Genomic DNA, 22516 nt, shown 5'->3' with positions numbered 1-22516 from the left:
TCAGAGATTATGGCTTTCACCATTTTATACGCAAAGGCGCTCCTGTAATGAAAACTCCTCTAATAAATAACATTGGGAGGTTTCTTGAGATTTTATTCAACTTTAGCATCTGAATTTTCGATATGAGTCTTGAGTGCACTGTATTTAAATTGTAAGTGCTTGAGGGGAAGGGGAGTGCGTAGAAGGGATTTGATGTATGCTAGATGCTTTTATATTTTTGTGTATGGCAGTGCAAATATGTTGGCATCTGCAGATGAAAAGTTTTTCCCTGCTAAAGAAAAGTAGGACTATCTGACTTGTCAAAAGGTTTCATGAATGTGAAAATCGCTCTGCAAACAGTATGATATCAAAGACAAGAATTTCTGAATGACTAGGATCAGTTCCATACAGGCATTTTTCCTGTAGCCTGTGGTGGCCTTTATTCACCTAGTCCAGGGATCTCCAAACTACGGCCCTCCAGCTGTTTCCATGAGGAATTGTAAGACTTATATTCACAGACTTGACTAGGCATGATGGGAATTGTAGTTCCTGAACAACTGGAGGGCCATTGTTTGGAGACCCTAGCCCTTCAAGCACATAACTATATGTAGCCAGCAAATGGTGAGGAGGCCTGCACTGAAATTTTATGATATTGTGGTGATGTATAGTACTTGGGTCTTGGACTGACAAGAAACACTTAAGTCCCAACATCCAATTGAAGGTGAAAACTAGGACCGACTTCAATGGACTGTACAGTAATTATAAACATATTGGGGTAGATTCAGATAGAAGATACTACGGCGTATCTCCAGATACGCCGTCGTATCTCTAATCAGTTACGTATAGATTTCCCTAAGATCCGACCGGCGTAAGTGTTTTACACCGTCGTATCTTGGGCTGCATATTTTCGCTGGCCGCTAGGTGGCGCTTCCATAGATTTACGCGAGGAATATGCAAATGAGCAAGATACGCCGATTCAGAAACGTACGTCCGGCTGGCGCATTTTTTTACGTCGTTTACGTTAGGCTTTTTTCGGCGTATAGTTACCCCTGCTATATGAGGCATATCCTATGTTAAGTATGGCCGTCGTTCCCGCGTCGAGTTTTGAAAATTTTACGTCGTTTGCGTATAGGGCTGGACATAATTTACGTTCACGTCGAAAGCAATGACAATTTGCGGCGGAATTTTGAGCATGCACACTGGGATTTTTTCACGAACGGCACATGCGCGGTTTGTAAAAAACGTCAAATACGCGAGGTCACAGTTAATATACATAAAACACGCCCACATCATCCACATTTGAATTAGGCGGGCTTACCCCGACACAGATACGTTATGCCGCCGTAACTAAGGGCGCAAGTTGTTTCTGAACTTGCGCCCTAAATTACGGCGGCGTAACGTATCTGAGATACGTTACGCCGGGCGCACAGATAGACGATTCTATCTGAATCTACCCCATTTTCTTTAAGTTTAGGATAAAGGACTGAATCGCCTAACAAGTATTGTTAAAGTCGTTTTAGTTCCAGTGTATAGATATGAATTGTAATGTCATCAAAGCGATTTGTAATAAATGTTGATCACTAAAAAATAAAATGTATGTATACTATACTATAAAGCAACATCCTATTTTATATTTGTTAAAAAAAAAATTAGTTTAAAAAAAGTGCAAATATTCTGAAAACGTTTTATACAAACTTGCCAAACTATTTTAGGGCGAGTGTCGAGAGACTTGTTTGCTTCAAAACTGCTTCTCTACCCATACAAGGTTATGGCCATGCAAAGGCAGCTGGAAGCAGGTCAAAAGTAGCCCAACTGCTGGTGAAATGCTCCTGCAATGAATTGACATCAAAAGCATACAGTTTTTAACACTTTCCCTGGATATTTTGGCCTCATGTACACTGGGTGTCCAAAAAGCCACCCCTTATGCTGGCTTATGTGTCCATGCACACAACATTTTTACAGGCTTTTAGAGGCAGGTACAGTAAAAGGCAGCAAAAAAAACCAGAGCTAGTGTGTTCAGGAGAGGAGCACTTTACTGCTAAAAGCTGCCCAACATGCATAAATGCGCATATAAAATAGGCATGTCAAGCGCTCGAGCGTGCATTCATTCTATTTGATGCCCTTAACCACTTGCCCACCAGGTGAATTCTGGCACTTCTCTCCTTCATGTGAAAATCACAATTTTTTTGCTAGAAAATTAATCAGAACCCCCAAACATTATATATTTTTTTTAGCAGACATCCTAGGGAATAAAATGGCAGTCATTGCAATACTTTTTGTCACACCGTATTTGCGCAGCGGTCTTACAAGCGCACTTTTTTTGGATAAAAATCACTTTTTTGAATTAAAAAATAAGACAACAATACATTTTGCCCAATTTTTTTATATATTGTGAAAGATAATGTTACGCCGAGTAAAATGATACCCAACATGTCACGCTTAAAAATTGCGCCCGCTCGTGGCATGGCGTCAAACTTTTACCCTTAAAAATCTCGATAGGCGACGTTTAAAAAATTCTACAGGTTGCATTTTTTGAGTTGCAGAGTAGGTCTAGGGCTAGAATTATTGCTCTCACTCTAACGATCGCGGCGATACCTCACTTGTGTGGTTTGAATACCGTTTTCATATGCGGGCGCTACTCGCGTATGCGTTTGCTTCTGCGCGCGAGCTCGTCGGGACGGGGCGCTTTAAAAAATTTTTTTTTGGTTTTCTTATTTATTTTTATTTAGTTTTATAATTTTTTACACTGAAAAAAAAAAAAAAATTGATCACTTTTATTCCTATTACAAGGAATGTAAACATCCCTTGTAATAGAAAAAAGCATGACAGGTCCTCTTAAATATGAGATCTGGGGTCAAAAAGACCTCAGATCTCATAATTAGACTTAAATGCAAAAAAAAAAATAATAAAAAAAAAATGTCATTTTTTCAAATGACAAAAAAAAAAATGTTTCTTTAAGAGGCTGGGCGGGACTGACGTTTTGACGTCACTTCCGCCCAGCAGAGCTATGAGGACGGGTGAAGGAGATTTCTCCTTCAGTCCCGTCCCCGCTCAGCTGCCGGACACATCCGATCCCCTCCGCCGCTACCGACGGCTCCGGTAAGCGGCGGAGGGCGCGGGAGAGCGGCGGGAGGGGGGGGGGCCCCTCTCCCGCCACCGATAACGGCGATCTCGCGGCGAATCCGCCGCGGAGACCGCCGTTATCGTGTACACCACCGCCCCCTGAAAAGATGAATATCTCGGTTGTGGCAGCAGCTGCTGCCGTTATCGGGATATTCAACTTTAAAAAGAGGACGTCTTTTTGACATGGGGCGGTGGTCAAGAGGTTAAACACAATTGCAAAAAAAACACCTTCAGCCCTGGTTCACACTGGTGCGTTTTGACATGTGATTTGACATGTCAAAACGGCAGCAATTGCCGGCAATGGCACTGTCCTAATAGGTGTGACGCCGCATCTGCGTCACTGCACCGATTTCTGTACTACTTTTTGCGATTTCAGCATGCAATTTACATTGACATCTGTGAAGAAACCTGCAAAGATGTGTCTGTAATCGCAGCCGAAATCGGGACTGCCAGTGGTAATGAAATCGTGCGAGTTCAGCTGCAAACTGCAATGGCCCTACAGCTATGGCACCTGAATAAAACTCCAAATTTAAAGAGGTTGTAAACCTCAGAAAAAAATTCCCCCAAAAAATAAACCCTGCAAGACAAAGGCATAATGAGCTAGTATTTTGAGGGGACAGCAAATTTACACTGTTATACAAGCTGTACACGCACTACTTTACATTGTAGCAAAGAGTTGTCACATGAAAAGGTATAATAAAATATTTACAAAAATGTGAGGGGTGTGAGATACTGTATGCCGCTAAATAACCAAATTCAGAAAATCAACTCACGTTGTTCATCAAGGGTTGACTGGATGACTAACCCCCACTAAACAGCACTGTGACATAACTATTAAAGCTGGCAGAATGACGCAGGTGAGCAGCTTTAAAGGAGCGGCAGAGCACACTTGCACAAACCACCAAAATCCTCCAATTACCACTTGTTACTGGGGAAGAAGGCACCTTGCAGGAACCAATAGCAATCTGGCAAAATAGTAAGGGGGGGAAATAAGAAAGTGCCCTTTATACTACATTTGACATCTTCTCTCTCCTAGAGGAATTGTAATGTACTTTGAGCGTTCGAATGTTAATACTGAAGCTGAACCTAAAGGTACTCCGTATTCTTACTTGTGCAAGAAAGCTCACATTTTTAACTGTTCAGACCTGTATACATTGTACAAGAGTTGCCAGGTGGCCCTGCTGTTCTTTGTTATTGTGGCCTAGACCAAAATGATAGGAGCAAAGCTAAGTTGGGTTAGTGTTGGATTGGCTGTTTAATATTGATGCAGTAAGGACTCTAATAACAGCTGTTAACCCTATTGACTTGATTCTGTAAAACTAGAAATCATAAAAAAAAAGGGAAAACAGAAAATAATGCACCATTCCTGTCCTTTCATCACTCATCAATCATTTTAATTAGGACGTCGGCTGAGCTTCATGAGTCACATAGCTTACTCCTGTTAATATGGAGCTGCTGATAGCTGTCTTCATAACTGTACTATGCATCTCTAATCAAATACAGGTACATGAAAAGATGGCCTTAGATTCAGTTATGATAAATGAAAGAACAGGGCTAAGCAGCCGGTATACGTTCAAGAAATAGCTGGGATGTTGACGTTCTGTTTGTATGAGATGCTTATTTAATCTTGTTTATCCTTCACAACTGTCTCTACAGTGCTTTATGCAAGATTAATGGCTTGCACTATTTACTTTAAACATAGCACATTGGCTAACACACTGATTCAGCCTTTTCCTACATCCATAATCATAGCTAGAGCTTAGAAAATGCCATGTCATGGCACAATTGTTTAATGTTTTAGGTTTGAGGATTTACAGCTTGGCATCTAGGTGTGTAATACGCTCCAGTTTGTTTGGTGTTTCTCAGATGGCAAGGAAAGGGTACAATTGAATAGTAACCTTTTTTTTTAACTAAAGGTGAAAAACAAACATTCTAAACTGTCCTTCTACTGTAAAATGATTTACTAATAAGTACAAAATCTACAAGAATTTTGCCTGTTTTTGTGCATTTTTATTATTTCAGTAAATCTACCTAGTTTAAAACTCTACTGTTTGTATTTTATATATTATACCAATGTACTACAGATGAAAATACAACTATTATTATTGACACACTTTGGTACTGACTGGGCAAACATGTAATTAATGTGGTAACAGCACTTTAAGCTCCATTCACACGTGTGCGACTTGTCATGCAACTTTGGACACCAACGTCACATTACAAGTTGTACCTGAATGTTATGCAATGCAACAGTTGTCCATTATCACTGGTCAAAGCCAAAGTCATATCCAAGTTGGGTCACAGTTACACTCTAAAGTCTGTGCAACTTTGGAGTTGTAAAGGGTGAATGGAGTCTTATAAAAGCACAGGACACCAATCACAGAAGACATGAACACAGAATATGTTCACAAAGTCAACTTTTTGTGCACTTTACACAAAGGATGTTCCTTTTATATATGACTTAAACTCTGTTGTGTGTTATACAGATACAAGGCGCTACGTTTAGCTACAGTTTCAGGTGTACTTTTAGAATAGTGAACATGCAGAAAATAATCTAGGTGCAAACATACTAACAAATCTTGTGTAGGTGCAAAGTATTTTTGGACTTCACTAAAATACAATTCATTTATTTATTACAGGTAATTATATAGCACAGAACGTTTACATCGGTCCCTGCTTTTAAGGAGCTTACAATCTAAGCTCCATCTCTCACACTAAGGCCAATTTGAACAGGAGCCAATTATTCCATCAGCATGTCTTTGGAATATTGGAGGAACCCCATGCAGGCACGGGGAGACCATCAGGGCCGTCTTTAATATTGATTGGACCCTGGGCAAAAATGTTCTTGGGGGCCCCCAAATTTCGCTCTCCACCTGCTCTGAGACATACAATAAATAGCATCTAGACTCAAAATAAGTTTACTGTATCAGATCAGGCAAGCGATTGTGATTGGTTGCAAGAGGTTACAGCATATCATTACCGCTTACTGACTGATTGCCAGAGGTTACAGCACACATCACGGCTCACTGATTAGTTAATATTGGTTACAGCACATGATTTCTGCTTGTTAATTGATTGCTAGAGATTACTGTACAGTAATACTGCTCACTGATTGGTTGCTATAGGTTACAGCACATTATCTCCTCACTGCCTGCACACCATGGACTGAGGAGGTGAGTGGGCCTATCAATAGACAGAAAACTCCTAGGGATCCAGCAACATTCAGTATAGGTGATGGTGGATATGACCTTTAGGGGGGGGCATGATATACATATGAATGCCGCCTTTATTTACATATCAATTCCACCGGACGCCACTATTTACATATGAATACTGTTTCTGTTTACATATGAATGCTGGTTATTTACATGTAACACAGGGTCTGTAGGTGAGTCACAGCTACACAACAATAGGGCAGAGCTGGGCAGCATTAGTAACAGAACTTTCCGCTGAGATATCGGGACACAGCACAGGACTAAAACCTCAAGGGACAAGGGAATTCAAACCTGGAAATACAGGGCATTTCTCTTGGTTCCTTAGTGGATTAAGGCAGTTGAGGAATAGAAGGAAAGGGTCAGTAATTTTTTTTCTAGGGTCCCTAGAGTATGGCCAAATTACAAGTTATGCTTTTTAGGTTTTTTAATTTCTGGGGTATGCCAACTGCTCTTCAAAGAGGAAACCAACAAAACATATGGACAGTAATTAGACCAAGGGTGCCCAAGAGTATATGTATGTAGATAATGTTGCTTATTTGGGGTTCGATATGGTAATTTACAAAAAAGCTGGAGATTGTAATTGCTACATAATTCTGTTAAAGTAATCTTATATTGCTAAAATACAGGTTTTGCCATTGCTAACCCCTTGTGAAAATGCTAGTTGCTTGACCACTATATTGGCCCTCTAGATTCAATATCTTCAAAGTCATTGACCGCTAACAAATTTCAGATTAGTAGTCTTTTAGCGTACAAACTACTTTAACCTTACCAGTCTCGGGTCCCTGATTAAAATATTGAAGCCAACGGGTCCATATGACAGCCAGCGTATAGCATTTTAAGAAGCCGAGGACAGCAATTGCAGCTTCCATAAATCCTGTGTGGCATTTTACTGTAAAAGGGTTTCATTGTTACTGTTTTCCCTGTTTAGAAGATTTGCTTTCAATTCTTGTGCCGTTTACCATTGTTACTAAGAGAAAATGTAGGGCATTTCATAATTTAGTGCTGTCACTGGAACAGATGTAGAGAGCAAACCTGTTCCAGTGACAATTGTAAAAGGTGAAAGAAAAACAAGCTCTCCTGTTGTATAACAGACCTCTTTCAGTGCTTTGATTTACCTGCCCTGTTCCCATCCACCACGCCAGTCACGGATGTGGACGCATTGTTTTTTTTTTATTGTTTTTTTTTAAACAAGTTTACTTTATTGTACAGAACATAGTTGTCTTGATGTAAATGTTGTTCTTGAACTTATCAATATTCCTTTTTTAGGTGCGGCACAGATGGTGTGAGCTGGTTATAAAACATAAGTATACATCAGCCTATAAGGATGTGGAAATATTCCTACTGCAGGACCAGGTATGTAAATGGCCAGATTTATTTATTTATACATATCTAAGGTTGTTTCTAATATAAATTTTCATAAAAAGTAGATCTATACACACATGTTAACATAAGCTGTATTAACATTATTTCTGGCCTAAATAAGTGAAGTGAAGTGTAATGGAAGGGTTGAAATGCTCATCTTTTATAGGTTTTCTACAGTTCTTTCTTTATCACAATAGTTGCTAACTGTCAGGTGTCCAACTGGTACCCTCTATCACCCTGGGAAACCACCCAGATTGATTTTATTACTGTCTGTATGTTTTGTGTTTGGAAGGTTTTGCACTTTTTCAAGTGGATGCAATTCTACGTAATTTATTAATATTTTTTTCAATAAACTTTTTTCCTACTACACTGCTTGGATATTTTGTAGTGCATGCTTTACACAGTTTGTACTACACAGCTATATTTTTCCATTTTGGTCCTCTTATCGGGCATATACCACACCTAACTGGTGAGTCAGTGAGTAGTTAACCCCTCAATTACTGGGTGATATTCACCTATCTTTCTTTTTCTACAGTTCGTACACAGTCCAAGACCCAGGCAGTTTGTCATGTGGTATTTGTTTAAAAGGAGGAGCAGATCTCAGATTGGTTAACTCTCCAATTTAGCTGAAATCATGTGACCAAAAATATAGGCTTTAGGTCAGGGATCTCAAACTTATGGCCCTCCAGCTGTTGCAAAACTACAGGTCCCATCATGCCTCTGCTTGTTCTATATGTAGGATCAAATCTTGGTTATACACAACATAGCAGTATTAACCAACTTGAAATATAGGTTGTAGTGTTTTACAGGGAATATTTGTCACAGGATCTGTAGTCACAACAGTAGGTTATAGGCAGCTATCAGTTAACTGGACACTAGAAAAAAAGCTTCAGGGACATCCCCTCTTTAACCCCTCCTACTCTAAAATCTTTTTGCATGTGTCCTTTATTAAGGTCTTTGTGCCGGGTGTTGCAGATATTGCTCCCTCCATGATCTCCAGGGACACTTTAACCTGATTCTCTTGGCCCTTCAGAAGCCACCATTCAGAATGCAAATCATATTTTCTAATCTGATCTCACTCTCAAGGTGGCTTTTTTGTTGCTATCATGTCTACAAGGTGGGTCTCTGAGTCAATGGTCTTATCCTGTAAGGAGCCCTTGCTAGTGTTACACATCCTTTTGCCTCAAGTTGATTTCCACCCTAAGCAGGATATTGTACTTCTATCCCTTTGTCCTACCCTGAAAGATCCCAAGGAGATTTCTCTAAACTGTTTAACTTTAGTATACGTTGTGAGAGTCTATCTCTCGTCTACAGCTTCCATTAAGCAACTGGACTCACTCTTTGTCCTTCCCCAAGGTTCCAATATGGGGCTCTCTGCTTCCCACTCCTCAATTGCTAGGTGGATTAGACCGGACATCAGGCTTATGGTCCCAAGGATAAGGTTCTTTATTTCCCTATTTGTACTCTACCAGATCTGTTAGCGCTTCATGGGCTTTTAAGCATCAGACAACTGTTTCCTAGATTTGCAAGGCTGTTACCTGGTCTTTCGTTCATACATTTGTTAAGTTTTACCAAGTGGATGTTCATGCTTCCTCTAATGCCAGTTTCATGTGTAAGGTGCTTTTGAGCTCTGGTGAGACTTTCCTTACTCCATTCTTACATGCGCCTATAGACGTTTTATGCTGTGTTGTCCGCCCCTCAGTTGGACTGCTTTGCGGCATGTCATGGTTATGTGTAGAGGCCCTGTATCCCGTACTATATACAAAGAAAAGGGTCTCATTAGTACGTTAATTTTTTATTTTTTTTCCAATATAAGTAATCTTTACAAATCGTTAAAATAATGTAACCCTAAAGCAGGGTTTGACAAATTTGTTTGGAGTTTAGGAGCCAGCTAAAAAAGTTAGGAGCCAAAAAAAGGGGCCCGTCCCGCCAAGCTTGCGAGTAGAAGCGAACACCCCTGGACCCCTTTACATTGCACAGCACCTCTAGACCCCTTTGCATTTTACAGCACCCTGCACCTCCGGCCTCCTTTACATTACACAGCACCCTACACCTCTGGACCCCTGTAAATTACACAGCACCCTGCACCTCTGGACCCCTGTACATTACACAGCACCCTGCACCTCTGGACCTCTTTACATTACACAGCGCTTGTACCTCTGGACCCCTTTACATTACACAGCACCCTGCACCCCTTTACATTACACAGCGATTGTACCTCTGGACCCCTTTACATTACACTGCACCTCTAGACCCCTTTGCATTTTACAGCACCCTGCACCTCTGGACCCCTTTACATTACACAGCACCCTGCACCTCTGGACCCTGCAGTACAGACCCCGCTACAGTGCATACCCCCCCTACAGTACACAGACCCCCCTAGCAATACAGACCCCCTTAGCAATACAGATTCCCCTTAACAGTACAGACCCCCCTTAACAATACAGACCCCCCCTTAACAATACAGACCCCCCTTAACAATACAGACCCCCCACAGTACAGTAGTAGTGGCTTTGCAGGGGGAGGGGTATTGCATCTGAACCACCCGGCGCCATGACAGACCCTTCCCTTCAGACCACACATAAAGAGAACAAGGTAGTGGCTTTGCAGGGGGAGGGGTAATGCGAGCCGCACCTGAGCCAGTCGGCAGACCCGGGACCCGGCGCCATGATGATCCCATTCTCTCCGTGGTAGCGCGGACTCTTGGCTCTGATCAGTCTCGGCAGCTGCTGTCACAGCCTAGCAGAGAGTGAAGCCGCCTCCCCCTCCTCCTGCATGCACAGCACTGTGTAGACATAACGGAGGAGGGGAGGCAGCTTCAATCTCTGCTCGGCTATGAAAGCCACTGCAGAGACTGATTGATCATAGCCGCGACCACAGAGAGGACAAAATGTGATGGTTGCGCCGGGTCCCGGGTGTGCTCGCAATACCCTCTGCAAAGCCACTACCCCGGGCTCTACAGGACGCGACCGCTCCGTGCTGCCGCTGCCTAAACCCGCGGCACTGTCTTCAGTCGCGGGAGGGGCACCACCGGCCTGACACCCCCCCAGTGGGTGTTACCCGGGGCGGCCCGCCCCTCGCTCGCTCCAGTCCCCTAGGAATGCATAGGCCGCAAAGCCGCGGCCATCGCGGCACTACGAGATCGCGGGGGGGCATCCGACGCTCACAGGATACCCCCAGCTCTACTTCCCTGGGTGCCAGGTCGATAATTCTAGGCGCAACGGCGACCTGGCGCCTGGAATTTGTCGAACCCTGCCCTAAAGTGTTTTAAAATCAAGATAAAGGAGCAAAGTAATACATCTGCAATAATCTTTGTAGAGTAATGTTGTAATCTTGCATGTCTGTGTCCATAACTGCATAGTGAGCTGTCCACTGACAATTCAGAAGCATTTCTTACCCCTTCTCTGTAAATATATTGGTGAAGATATATAAAATGTTATGAATGTGAAGCATCATATTGGGAGGTAAGGATATAAGGGCTTATGTAGAAAACATGTGCTGTAGTAAAAATATCTTTGTAAGCAGAACAGCCAATCAGCTTCCTTCTGTTATTTCTGCAGTTCAGGCATAAACAAGAAATTATTGTTTTTTGAGCACACCTTTCAAACAATAGCCCCAGTCTGTACCTTCACTGAGTGACTTGTCTGAAGTTGTAGGATCTACCTCACTTTGCTCTATAGACTAAATCAAGATCACACTTTATTCAGAGCACTGGGGAAATAACATAGCAACCAATCTGGTTTCATTTGTTTGGCTTATCTTTTTTTCATTCTAGCCATACAGGTCCTAGGATTGGGTACTTAAAAATGTGTCAGGGAAAAGATAAAGACCAGCCACATTCTTTTAAATCTAACATGTAGTACTTGCCAGTTCTACACAAAAGTGCAATGCTATGTGTTTTTCCTTTTTCTGCATTTATCTTTGTTATTTATTATTATACACAATAATTACACAAGTCCAGAATCAGGATAAAGGGCATGAGAAAAATGTTGCAGGCATAGTTATACAGTTTATGAAAGTTTGTGTCCAGCATTGTTGAATAGGATCAGTAACATTTTTGCCACAAGGGGAGGTGAGAATAAAATCTCAGAGTGTACCTTAAATGGGCATAGTAGAGTTCAGAATTTCATATTTCCTTCTGACACAAAATAGGACACTACTCCGAGTGGGTTTTTGTTTTAGTTGTTAAATATTTGCCATCAGTGTCCCTTTTGCAACAGGGAGTGAAAAGAAATCTATACAAATTAGGGATAATTCCCCTTTTACAAAGTTGACACCAGAACAGGTCCTTACTGGAATAAAAGTAAAATTGTAATGCACTTGGTGTGTTCAGCTGCCATAATAGTTTTCAGTCTCAAGAAGATACCCCTGATGGCATTATCTGTATTACCATGATTGGAAAAACATCAGTGGCATCTCATTTTCGCCTATTACGATATTCAAAAACACCCATTATGAAAAACACTAGCAGCAAAAGAGAGACGTATCCAATAAAAGCCATAAAACAAAAATATGAATGAGCTTGGTGTGTCACATAGATGCAGCACCAAGTAAATCTGAATACAGGAAAACTACAACTAAAAAACAAAAAAGTGCACAAAATGACGTACTTCCCAAGATGTATGTATTTCAGCTGCCTTAATATTTTTCAGTCCCATGAAGATACACTATTTTACCAAAAGTATTGGCATACCTGCTTTTACACGCACATGAACTTTAATGGCATCCCAGTCTTAGTCTGTAGTGTTCAATATTGAGTTTGCCCACCCTTTGCAGCTATACTTTTTTAACTTTTCTGCGAAGGCTGTCCACAGGGTTTAGGAGTGTCTATGGGAATGTTTGACCATTCTTCCAGAAGTGTATTTGTGAGGTTTGGCTCTGATATTTGGATGAGAAGGCCTGGCTCTCAGTCTCCCCTCTAATTCATCCCAAAGGTGTTCTATTGGGTTGAGGTCGGGACTCTGTCAAGACCAGTCAAGATCCTCCACCTCATACTCACTCATCCATGTCTTTATGGACCTTGTTTGTGCACTGTCATGTTGGAAACAGGAAGGGGCCATCCCCAAACTGTTTCTAAAAAGTTGGGAGCATGAAATTGTCCAAAATGTCTTGGTATGCTGACACCTTAAAGCGGAGGTTCACCCTAAAAATCATCTATATACCATTACATCCAGCATACTGCTGACATCTACAGTATGCTGGTATTTTTTTTTTTTCGCTGTACTTACCGTCTTATAGTTTTTTTCACCCAGCTCCGAGTTCTCACTCTCACGGGGAGTAGGCGTTCCTATGAAGAGGCGTAGTTGATTGACGTGCGGGTAATGCGCGTCACGCGTTCCGAAAATAGACAAACTAGGGCTCGGTTCTATACGGCGCTATACGGCGCCTGCGCCTGCCTGTAGAGCTGGCTGCGCAGGCGCCGTATAAAGCTGAGTCCCAGTCTATTTTCAGAACGCGTGACGCGCCTTACCCGCACATCAATCATCTACGCATCTTCATAGGAACGCCTACTCCCCGGGGCAGTGAGAACCCGGAAGCCGGGTGAAAATAACTATAAGAAGGTATGTACAGCTGGAAAAAAACAATACCAGCATACTGTAGATGTCAGCAGTATGCTGGATGTAACGGTATATAATTGTTTTAGGGTGAACCTCCGCTTTAAAAGTTACCTTCACTGTAACTAAGGGGCCAAGCCTTAGCCCTGAAAAACAACCCTACCCCATAATCTCTCCACCAAATGATTTGGACCCGTGCACAAAGCAAGGCCCATAAAGACACGGATGAGCAAGTTTGGGGTGGAGGTACTTCACTTACTTGCACAGAGTCCTTTCCTCAACCCAATAGAACACCTTTGGGATGAATTAGGGCGGAGACTGCGAGCCAGGCTTTCTCGTCCACATCAGTGCTTGACCTCACAAATGCGCTTCTGCAAGAATGGTCAAATATTCCATAGAACACACTCGTTAACTTTGTGGACAGCCTTACCAGAAGAGCTGAAGTTGTTATGGCAAAGGGTTGGCCAACTCAATATTCAACCCTTTGGAAGTAGATTGGGATGCCATTAAAGTTTATGTGTGTATTAAAGGCAAGCGTCTCAATACTTTTGTTAATTTAGTGTATCCCTTATATTGTTATCTATATTACCATGACTGGAAAAAAACATCAATGGCATATAATTATTACCTGTTCTGATATTCAAAAACATCCATGATGAAAAACACCAGCAGCAAAAGAGTATTATGTAATAAAAGCTAAAAAACAAAAATTATAATGTGCTTGGTGTGTCGTGGAGATGCGGCCCCAAGTAAATACAGAGACAGGAAAATGAAAACTAAAATACAAACCACATGGGTTTGTGAACTGTTTTCGTATTTTAGCCCTTACTGGAATATTTACCCTCATCACTTGTTTAGTGACATCTGTAAAATATTAGATTTCCCATTTTACCAGGACAAATAGAGAGACTATTCTACTTGTGTAGAGGTATACATATCCCTTCCTGTTTTATCCATAGAAAAACATTTTGGTTAAACACATACTTTTAATGGCACGGCCTGTGTTCCTATAGGTTTGTGTATTTGCATCAACTAGCACATAGATTCCAACCACTTGCAAAAAACATGGCTCCTCTTAAACACCTCCTGTACGTCCTTCCATCGGTTCTCCACCCACAGTGAGTGCCAGCCCCTCTAGAAGCATGTCTTACTCCACAGAACAATCCTAATAGCAAAATTAGAGGGCGCACACCACATAGATCAACCGCATCCAGTGGTAAGCTAACAGAGCCTTCAGCTTCAGTCCACACGTCTTGGCAGCACATAGATTGTGACACAAAACATTGCACACCACAGTTAATTACACTGCTATAACTACCACAAAATAAAACTGCGTGCATGCCATAACACAACATTCAGAAGCATAAATACTTGGTATTATCATCAGTTTAGTACACACTGCACTGTTCTGTATGTTTTGGACAGGTTTAAGGAAACTTTATAAATGTTGAAAGCTTCATTAAATTGGCTAGTTTGTCACCTCTAGTAGTGATTAATAAAGGATAAAGATATAATGGGGTGTGAATGGGATGGGAGCTGCATTTGAGCAAAGAATCTTCTTGTAATAAAAGTGTTTATTTGTTCTTTTCTTCTCCACAGGCCATGGGTGTGTATCTCTATGGAGAATTAATGTTGAACGAGGATGCCAGACAGCAAGAACTTGCACACAGATGCTTTGCTGTTGTCAGAGATCAAATGGATGTATCCTGTGTAAAAGTGGTGGGAGAGATGTTGTTTTAATGGATTGACTTCCATAGTTCAGTGCTGTGATAAAACGACCAAGCTTTCAGTGTGGTCATGTTAATGCAAGTTAAACTGAATAGGATTAAGAGCTGTACTATAGGTGGATTACTTGTTCTAGAACAAGGCCATATTTGGAGCCTGTCTTCCAGCACATTTATGTGATCCCTCAGTGCTAGACTAGAAACATCATAGGGCTTTGTGGTATGTTTCTAATGAACGGAGAAAGAAAATATTGCTATTCCTAGCCAGTAAGACTGTATGTAATGTCTTTTTCTAGGATTTTTACCCTTCTATGCACTAGATATGAACAATAAATATATTTTAATACCTTTAAAAATATGTACTGTGTCCCTAAATATCTCCCTTCCTTATTACAATTGAAAAACCATACATCTAGATGGGGCTAAATTATACAATAAAACTGGATCTGTTGCCTAGAGCAGTGTTTCTCAACTCCAGTCCTCGGGGCGCACCAACAGGTCATGTTTTCAGGATTTCCCTCAGATCAAACTGCTGTGGTAATTACTAAGGCAGTGAAACTGATAAAATCACCTGTGCACAATAATGGAAAGCCTGAAAACAAGACCTGTTGGTGCGCCCCGAGGACTGGAGTTGAGAAACACTGGCCTAGAGCAAGCTATCAGATTTTCAGTGACACAAGAAATCTGCTTTCTATATGTGTAAATAAATCCCAGTGAGCTAAGCACTAAAATAAAGCACCCGTTGAAGTTTTCTATTTGCATATTAGATTTAGCTAAATTCTTATCACATAAAGGGTTTCTTACACTAAACAATATATCTGTCATAGGAGATAAATCCTGAAATCCTCAGAATCCGTCATGGCTATCATGTTATCGGGTTCTTCTTCTAAATCTCTGCATGAGATGAAGCTCTAGAAATGGCCTTCACTTACACAATATTTGAATACCCTGAGGTAACCTTGCTGGTGTTTGCACATGCAAGTTTAACACATATTCAATTTGGTTTGGTATGAAGGTCTTCTGTAGTGCTACATAGTTTAGATACTTCACTAATGAAATAATACATTTGACAGACTTGGAGTCTGTTTTTTGAGTGGAAGATTTCTGTTAGTGAAAGCTTGTCACATTCAACTTTACAGATGTTATGAATCTCATTAACCTTTTTTTGGTCAGCATATTTAGTATAATTATATGAGTAAATATATTCATTTAGGAGGTCAGTCATTTTAAAATGAACCTATTGACCCGGCTCTATTTTATTGCTGATTCTATTTTAATTTGCAGGATAACGCATGAATTGACAGCAGCAATGGAAAAATGGAAAGAAGCCTTGGGTCATAGAAATAACATTGGTTAACAAATATTTGAAAAAAACTGTTCAGCCAACACAGTAGACTTTGGTGCAGCATATACGTGCTAATAACTACTGATTCCCATGTGCTACTGTGATTAAAACTTTAATTTACAATATGTTATGTAGCCTGAATGAAATAGTATTCCCCTCACCTAGTATTCACAGCATATCTCTTAAAGCACATATGTCAATCTGGCCGTCGGGCTTTGACGTGTGGCCCTCCCACCCAGTTTTGCATCCAAAACATGGCAGACCTCCTTTCCGCCACCGTGCTGTCACATGTAAACACAGAAGTCTTCTGTGTTTTTAAGGGTCAGCTTTGCTTTCAGCGGTTTCCAGGTGAAACAGATCCCAGCACAGTGGGGAAAGCTCTGCAGAATTTGAGCGTGAGAACGATCTCCCAAGGGAGCACTGCCTACACAGAGAGGTAAAACGGAGCCAAAATACACAGGTAGTAGAGAGCCGCCTACATTGAGAGTTACTAGAGCCAACCCAGGTGGAGGGGCAGGTTGGTGTACTCTGTGCATAAGGCACCCTTAAACCATTGCACTCTATGCATAGGGCACCCTAAACCTTTGCACTCTATGCATAGTTCACCCCTAAACCTTTGCACTCTATGCATAGGACACCCCTAATCCCTTGGAATTTATGCATAGGGCACCCCTAAACTCTTGCACTTTGTGAATAAGGCACGCTAGATACAATTGGTCGTTTGAGAGCAACCATACTGCTGATGTGGCCCATGATTAAATGGAGTTTGACACCCCTAAACTAAAGGATAACTAAAGCCAAGAACTAAATGTAATATATTGCAGCCTACCAGTCCTTAGATGTGGTGATTGCATTTGTTTTTGTTTTTTCATGCTAAGAACATTTTCAGCAAAAACAGAAAATACCTGGCAGAAATATAGTGCATACAAGAAGAACAAAATCCCACAGAAATACCAAGACTGGGTATGCCTGGGGATATAGGGGGCTACAAAGGCTGACACAGAAATATAGTGCCCTTGTCAGTTCCTGTGTGCTGCACTGGTGTTATCTTCCTGTGCACAAAGGTAGAGATTTTAAAGTCCAGCCTGTGTAACAACCATGGCTCCATCCATAGATGCAGTGGAGAAGTGAGTATAGCCACCTGGAGACAGAAATGGTGTAATTCGCAGGATCACTAGGCGAAAATAAAAGGGAAGAAAGCCTGAAAAAATACTGTCACCACATCTAGGGACTAGTTAGCTGTAATACATTTTTTGTTCAGGGGTTTTAGATACTTTCATACAATTATTATTATACTCATTCATATTTCAAAATGGGATGGGTGTGGAGTCACTAAACCTGGTAGGTATTATTAAATATTAATGGTACACAAATCCTGAATCCAAATGAGAAAAAAATGAAAATATATGAAAAATCACCCCAGTCTTGTGTTGTATAGAGAATATAGTTGCTGTTGCTTGTCTCCTGGCTTATATGGGGTGGGATTCTGTGTAGGCAGTATTGGCCAGCTGGGTAATTAGTATTGCCAGAACTATCATAACTCACAATTAAACTGCAAAACACGTGTCTAATCTTTTTTCTCTTTTTAGGGTGTCTGTGTTACTTAAAAACAAACGTTTTTTTCATGTTCAGTTTCCTGTAAATTGTGCAGATCACATCACAGCTATCAACACTGGCAAAGCAGCAAACATGTATGAATGTTTAAGAGTCTAGTTTGTTTGAAGTATTTGGAATTTTGGCCGCAGATGATGAAAGGAAATTGTTTCATGTTCTCAGCCATTCTGTAGTATTGGTGTGGCTGTTTGGGTTCCTGGCATGCTGATTTGTGAGTTAAGATTAAAATCACATTGCCAGGGATTACCACACAACCATGTCCTTGGCAGCTGCAATGGAAAGACCAGCTCTCTCCACAAATTGAGACCATAAACGCCTAAGCACAAAAAAGACATAAGGAAGAAGAGAAGAGCAGCACTACAAATCATTACTGGCAGAATATCTGCTTGTGCTCTAAGCAACCGACAATGGCCTTTCTAGCAAGGTGCAGAGCTTAGCTGATTGGTGAACAGTGATTAATGTCCTCTTTGTTCACAGTGGCTAAGTTCTGCACCTGAAGAGAGGGAGAGATGGAGCCTGCTCGGGCACAGAATGAAAATGCTATCGTGTAGCTCTGTAGATCTTTGGCAAACCTAAGCATAAAATCGGGGATTAGAGAAAAGGCATACCCCGAAAAAATGCCATGAATGCTCTTGTTCTTGATGTGGTAACTGGATATGATGGATTTAGGTTACACTATGGATGGGCATTCTAAGTGGCAACAGATTGTGTAATTAAATAATTCCAACCCTACTTTGATCTTTCTGATTGGTCATGGTGCATTACTGAAGCTTCACAGGAACTTTTCCACTTTCTTCTGTTCAACACAAAGGATGGACCCGTCCTCATGTGCCTACTGAACTGATATCAGTTCTATCCTATACACTGGCTCAGTTCAGCAGGAACAGGAGTTAGGCCCTTGAGCAAAAAAAGACATCAGTTCTAAAGTGTACTACCAGGATTGACGTACCGTTTCTTTCTATTTTTATTCATCTTTGTTAATCTATATATCGCTTCACAAGATTAACATACAAATGTTGTTAGCATTCATCTTGGCAAAAAAACGAAATTGTTCATAATGTCAGTGTCACTTTTATTATTGTGTTTAATAAAACTGTAGAACAGAAACCTTTTTGTTTGCTTTTTTTTCCCACTCATACAACGGTAATTGGTCACTTTGTAGCCTAAGCCTTTGATTTCCATTTTATTTTAAATGTATACATTTTATCAGAGAAATAAAAGGCAATGAGTCACTGGGATCACATAAGGGGCTTTTTCATACATAATTATCTACATTGACTCGTGTAACATTGGCGTAATTTGGCACATTGTATTTTTGAAGGCCCTTGTTGACTTGTTAGGCAACATTTAGGTTGGTGCACTAAAAATGCATCATAAAGAACTTTCCACCAGTACACTGCTACCCAGCATATTTATGTGAACATTCCACATTAAATGACATTTAAACTCAAGAACAAAAATGTAATATATTGTAGCTTAATATTACTTATATGTTGTGGCTGCATTTTTTTTTCTTCAGGCTAAGGACATTTTCTGCAAGTACAGACAAATACACTTGAATTTGACAGAATTTGTGTCTTTTTTAAATTTCTGTGCACATATTTGATATATTAAACCATATTGTACACTCTCCCAGTTCTCTGAACTACCAAAACTCTCCTCCCTCTGCAATAGACTTGTGGAATTGTAGTCCAAATCAGGCGAGCAGCAACTTTGCTTCTCCATAGATACAGTATAGTGAGTGTTGTCAAATTAATATAGGAAGTGTGTTACTGTCAGGATCACTTGGTGAAAATAAAGCAACAAAAAACGAATAAAGCCATCACATCCTTTAATACAAAGGTGGACAAATGTGTTGGTACCCTTTCATGAAAAAAGAAGTACCTTATCTTAATATTTTATTGCATGGCCTTTAATATCAAACACTGCAAATAAGCACCAGCCAACAGGTAGTTTGGCCCACTTCTGTAAAGAAAATTGCTCCAGCTGGCTCAGGTTTGAAGGGTGCCTTCTCCAGACTGCAAGGCCACTTCAGAGTAGTCCCATGTTTTGTTCTTAGCCTTTCTTGGGTGATTTTAGCTGATTTTTTGGGAGGGTCAATATCCTGTTGAAAGACCCATAAAGTCCTTGATAATCTTGTGATGTCATCATGTACAGCTTCAAGGCACCTTGTGCCAGATGCAACAAAGCATCCCCACAACAGAACTATTCCTCTTCTGTTTTTCAATCGGTAGGTACAATGTTTTTTCTTTAAAAGCCAAATTTTTTCGTCTGTGAATATTAAGCTTATGCGACTTGCCAGCCAATATAGCTATAGTTTTATCTCATCAGTCCAAAGCACAATTCTCCAGAAGCATCGTGGCTTGTTAATATGCATTTTAGAAAATTCCAGTCTGGCTCTCTTGTTTTTCTTTCAACGGGGAAGTCCTTTTAAGTCAACTATGCTCAAAAGCGATGGATGTTATGATCAAATATTGATGTACCTTGGAGTTCAGCTTGCATCTCTTTGGAAGTTTTTATTGGATCTTGTCTGCCATTCACACTATCCTTCTATTCAATCTGGGGTTGGTTTTCCACGTGTGGCCACATCCAGGGATGTTGGACCTTATACGTCAAGCTGCTTGGAGATGGTCTTTAACCCTTTACGTTTGACATGCTGGTCTATAGTTTCTTTCTGATCTCTTAAGACAACTCTCTTCTGAGCTTTCACTGGTCCATGTTCAGGGTCGTGCACACAATGAAATCAAATACTACTACTACACACTACTTTCTCTATTCAAATAGACTGACTTCAAGATTAAAGACGTGTTTATATAAACTAGTTATTATAAAAAGTCACTATGATCCAAATATTTATAACGTTTTCTAGGCGTACCACAAATTTGTCCAGGCCAAATGTTTTTGTAGAATAAGCGAAAATTTACCATATTTCACAGTTTCCTTGCTTTACTTCTTGTCACTCCAGTGGCATGTAGGTATACATGAGACAATCGCTTTCATTTCATTGCTTTTCAGAAGAAATTAAGAATTGTTTCAAAGAACCATAGGAGTAACAACAAATTTGTCCATGTTTATATATAAAATGTTTGTTTTTAGATGCACTTTAAATAAAATTATTTTTGGACCTTTGTATACTTCTTGTTAGAAATGCCCACAGCCTAATTTCAGTCAGAAATTTTTGTGGGGACTATTTTTGGGAAGATGTTCAGTCACGTCTTGTTCTGTGGCAACCATGCCAGAAAATCACAGGCATAACTGTGACAGGAAGGCATGAGCAGCAATAAAACACTCTATGAAGTTGTACAAATTTTCTATCTGCTAAATATCTGATTTTGTTTTGTGCAGTGTCCCCATTGGAGAAATTTCTCATTTCCTCTTCTCCTGATAGACAGGGGAAATATCCCTAACAGGGACACATTCCATAATAAAAACAATAGAAAGGCTGCAACCCTCTTCATGTTAAAGAGAAAGTTGATGAAAGTGCATCCAGCATGAACAAACCAGAACGTATACTGTTGCTTTTCTGATATTAATATTTGTTATTATATTAATAATTATTATATTGTATATACAATATATGGTTAAAATAAGGGTTCTGTGACTAGAGTGAAAAGCTTTAACATAACACATTTATTTAGAGAAAAGATATTAGCTATCTAACATACTGCATACATATACAGTTTTAAAGTAAGGGAAATAAAAGTTAGTTTCAAATACAAGATAAGCACATCACACTAAAAGTATTAAGAAAACAAATTATGACAAAGTAAATAAGTGCAGGGGAGAAGATAGATTCTGATGTTACCTTGACATCCCGGGCCCGGGAAGTTCTCATCATCTCTCTCTAATTCTATTGATGAGACCCCCTGACTTTATAATCCTGATGTCACTTCTGATTGGCTGAAATAGCCTTTCCTTTTATGGTCACAGCTTCCTTCCACCTTAACTATATGTCCCTGAGGCCCACTCTGATTGGACATTACTATCCTTTCCAAATATGGGCAACATCCTAGTTCTATCTATTAGCTATGTATAGGTTTGAAGTTTAAACTAATTACCTCTAGCTAGTTAGACCTCCTGTCTATTCATGGAAGAGTACAGTCATTTCCAGGTGACACCATAAAGTGCAAACCTTTCCCACTGTGATTTCTTCCTGACTTGCTTTGTATGTCAAAAGATGTAGTAGATTGGTCGTCTCCGGCCACCTTCATACAAAGCAATCATGCATATCAAATACGGAGAGTGCTAATTAGATAAATTCAATCCCTAACTGTCAGCCTATTTAAAGTATCAGAACTTCTCCCCACCACACATATACTGTTATCGTAATATATATTTATACCTATGTATAATTATGGCGATTAGACATCAACAATTCACCCAGGGCAACAGATGACCCCTTGTGGCCAGTTGAGACAGATGAGACTAGGCCACACTTTAAGTGAGTAATTGTTTATGTCTGATATCCATTAGAATGTTAAGTTTCTCCCTCTGCCATTTTTTTTTTTTTTTTTTTTTTTAGAAGTCAGCCAAGATATATCACCATGCCCGTCATAAAAATCAATACCCCACATTGCAATAGGAGAAAACCTTTTCATC

General features: G+C 40.3%; 1 protein-coding gene across 1 annotated transcript in view; it reads left to right on the top strand.

The window, feature by feature from the left end:
- Positions 1-15316, top strand: part of LOC120941932 (aminopeptidase O (putative)) — a 525264-nt gene extending 509948 nt beyond the window's left edge. Inside the window, exons 15-16 of the mRNA XM_040355486.1 lie at positions 7584-7670; positions 14834-15316. Coding sequence (XP_040211420.1) covers positions 7584-7670; positions 14834-14974 — 228 coding nt within the window. The 3' untranslated portion in view covers positions 14975-15316. The remainder of the gene's footprint in view (positions 1-7583; positions 7671-14833) is intronic.
- Positions 15317-22516: the final 7200 nt, after the last annotated feature.

Source organism: Rana temporaria, chromosome 1 (genome assembly GCF_905171775.1).
Source record: "Rana temporaria chromosome 1, aRanTem1.1, whole genome shotgun sequence".
Classification (NCBI taxonomy): domain Eukaryota; kingdom Metazoa; phylum Chordata; class Amphibia; order Anura; family Ranidae; genus Rana; species Rana temporaria.
This window is presented reverse-complemented; position numbering and strand designations above follow the sequence as displayed.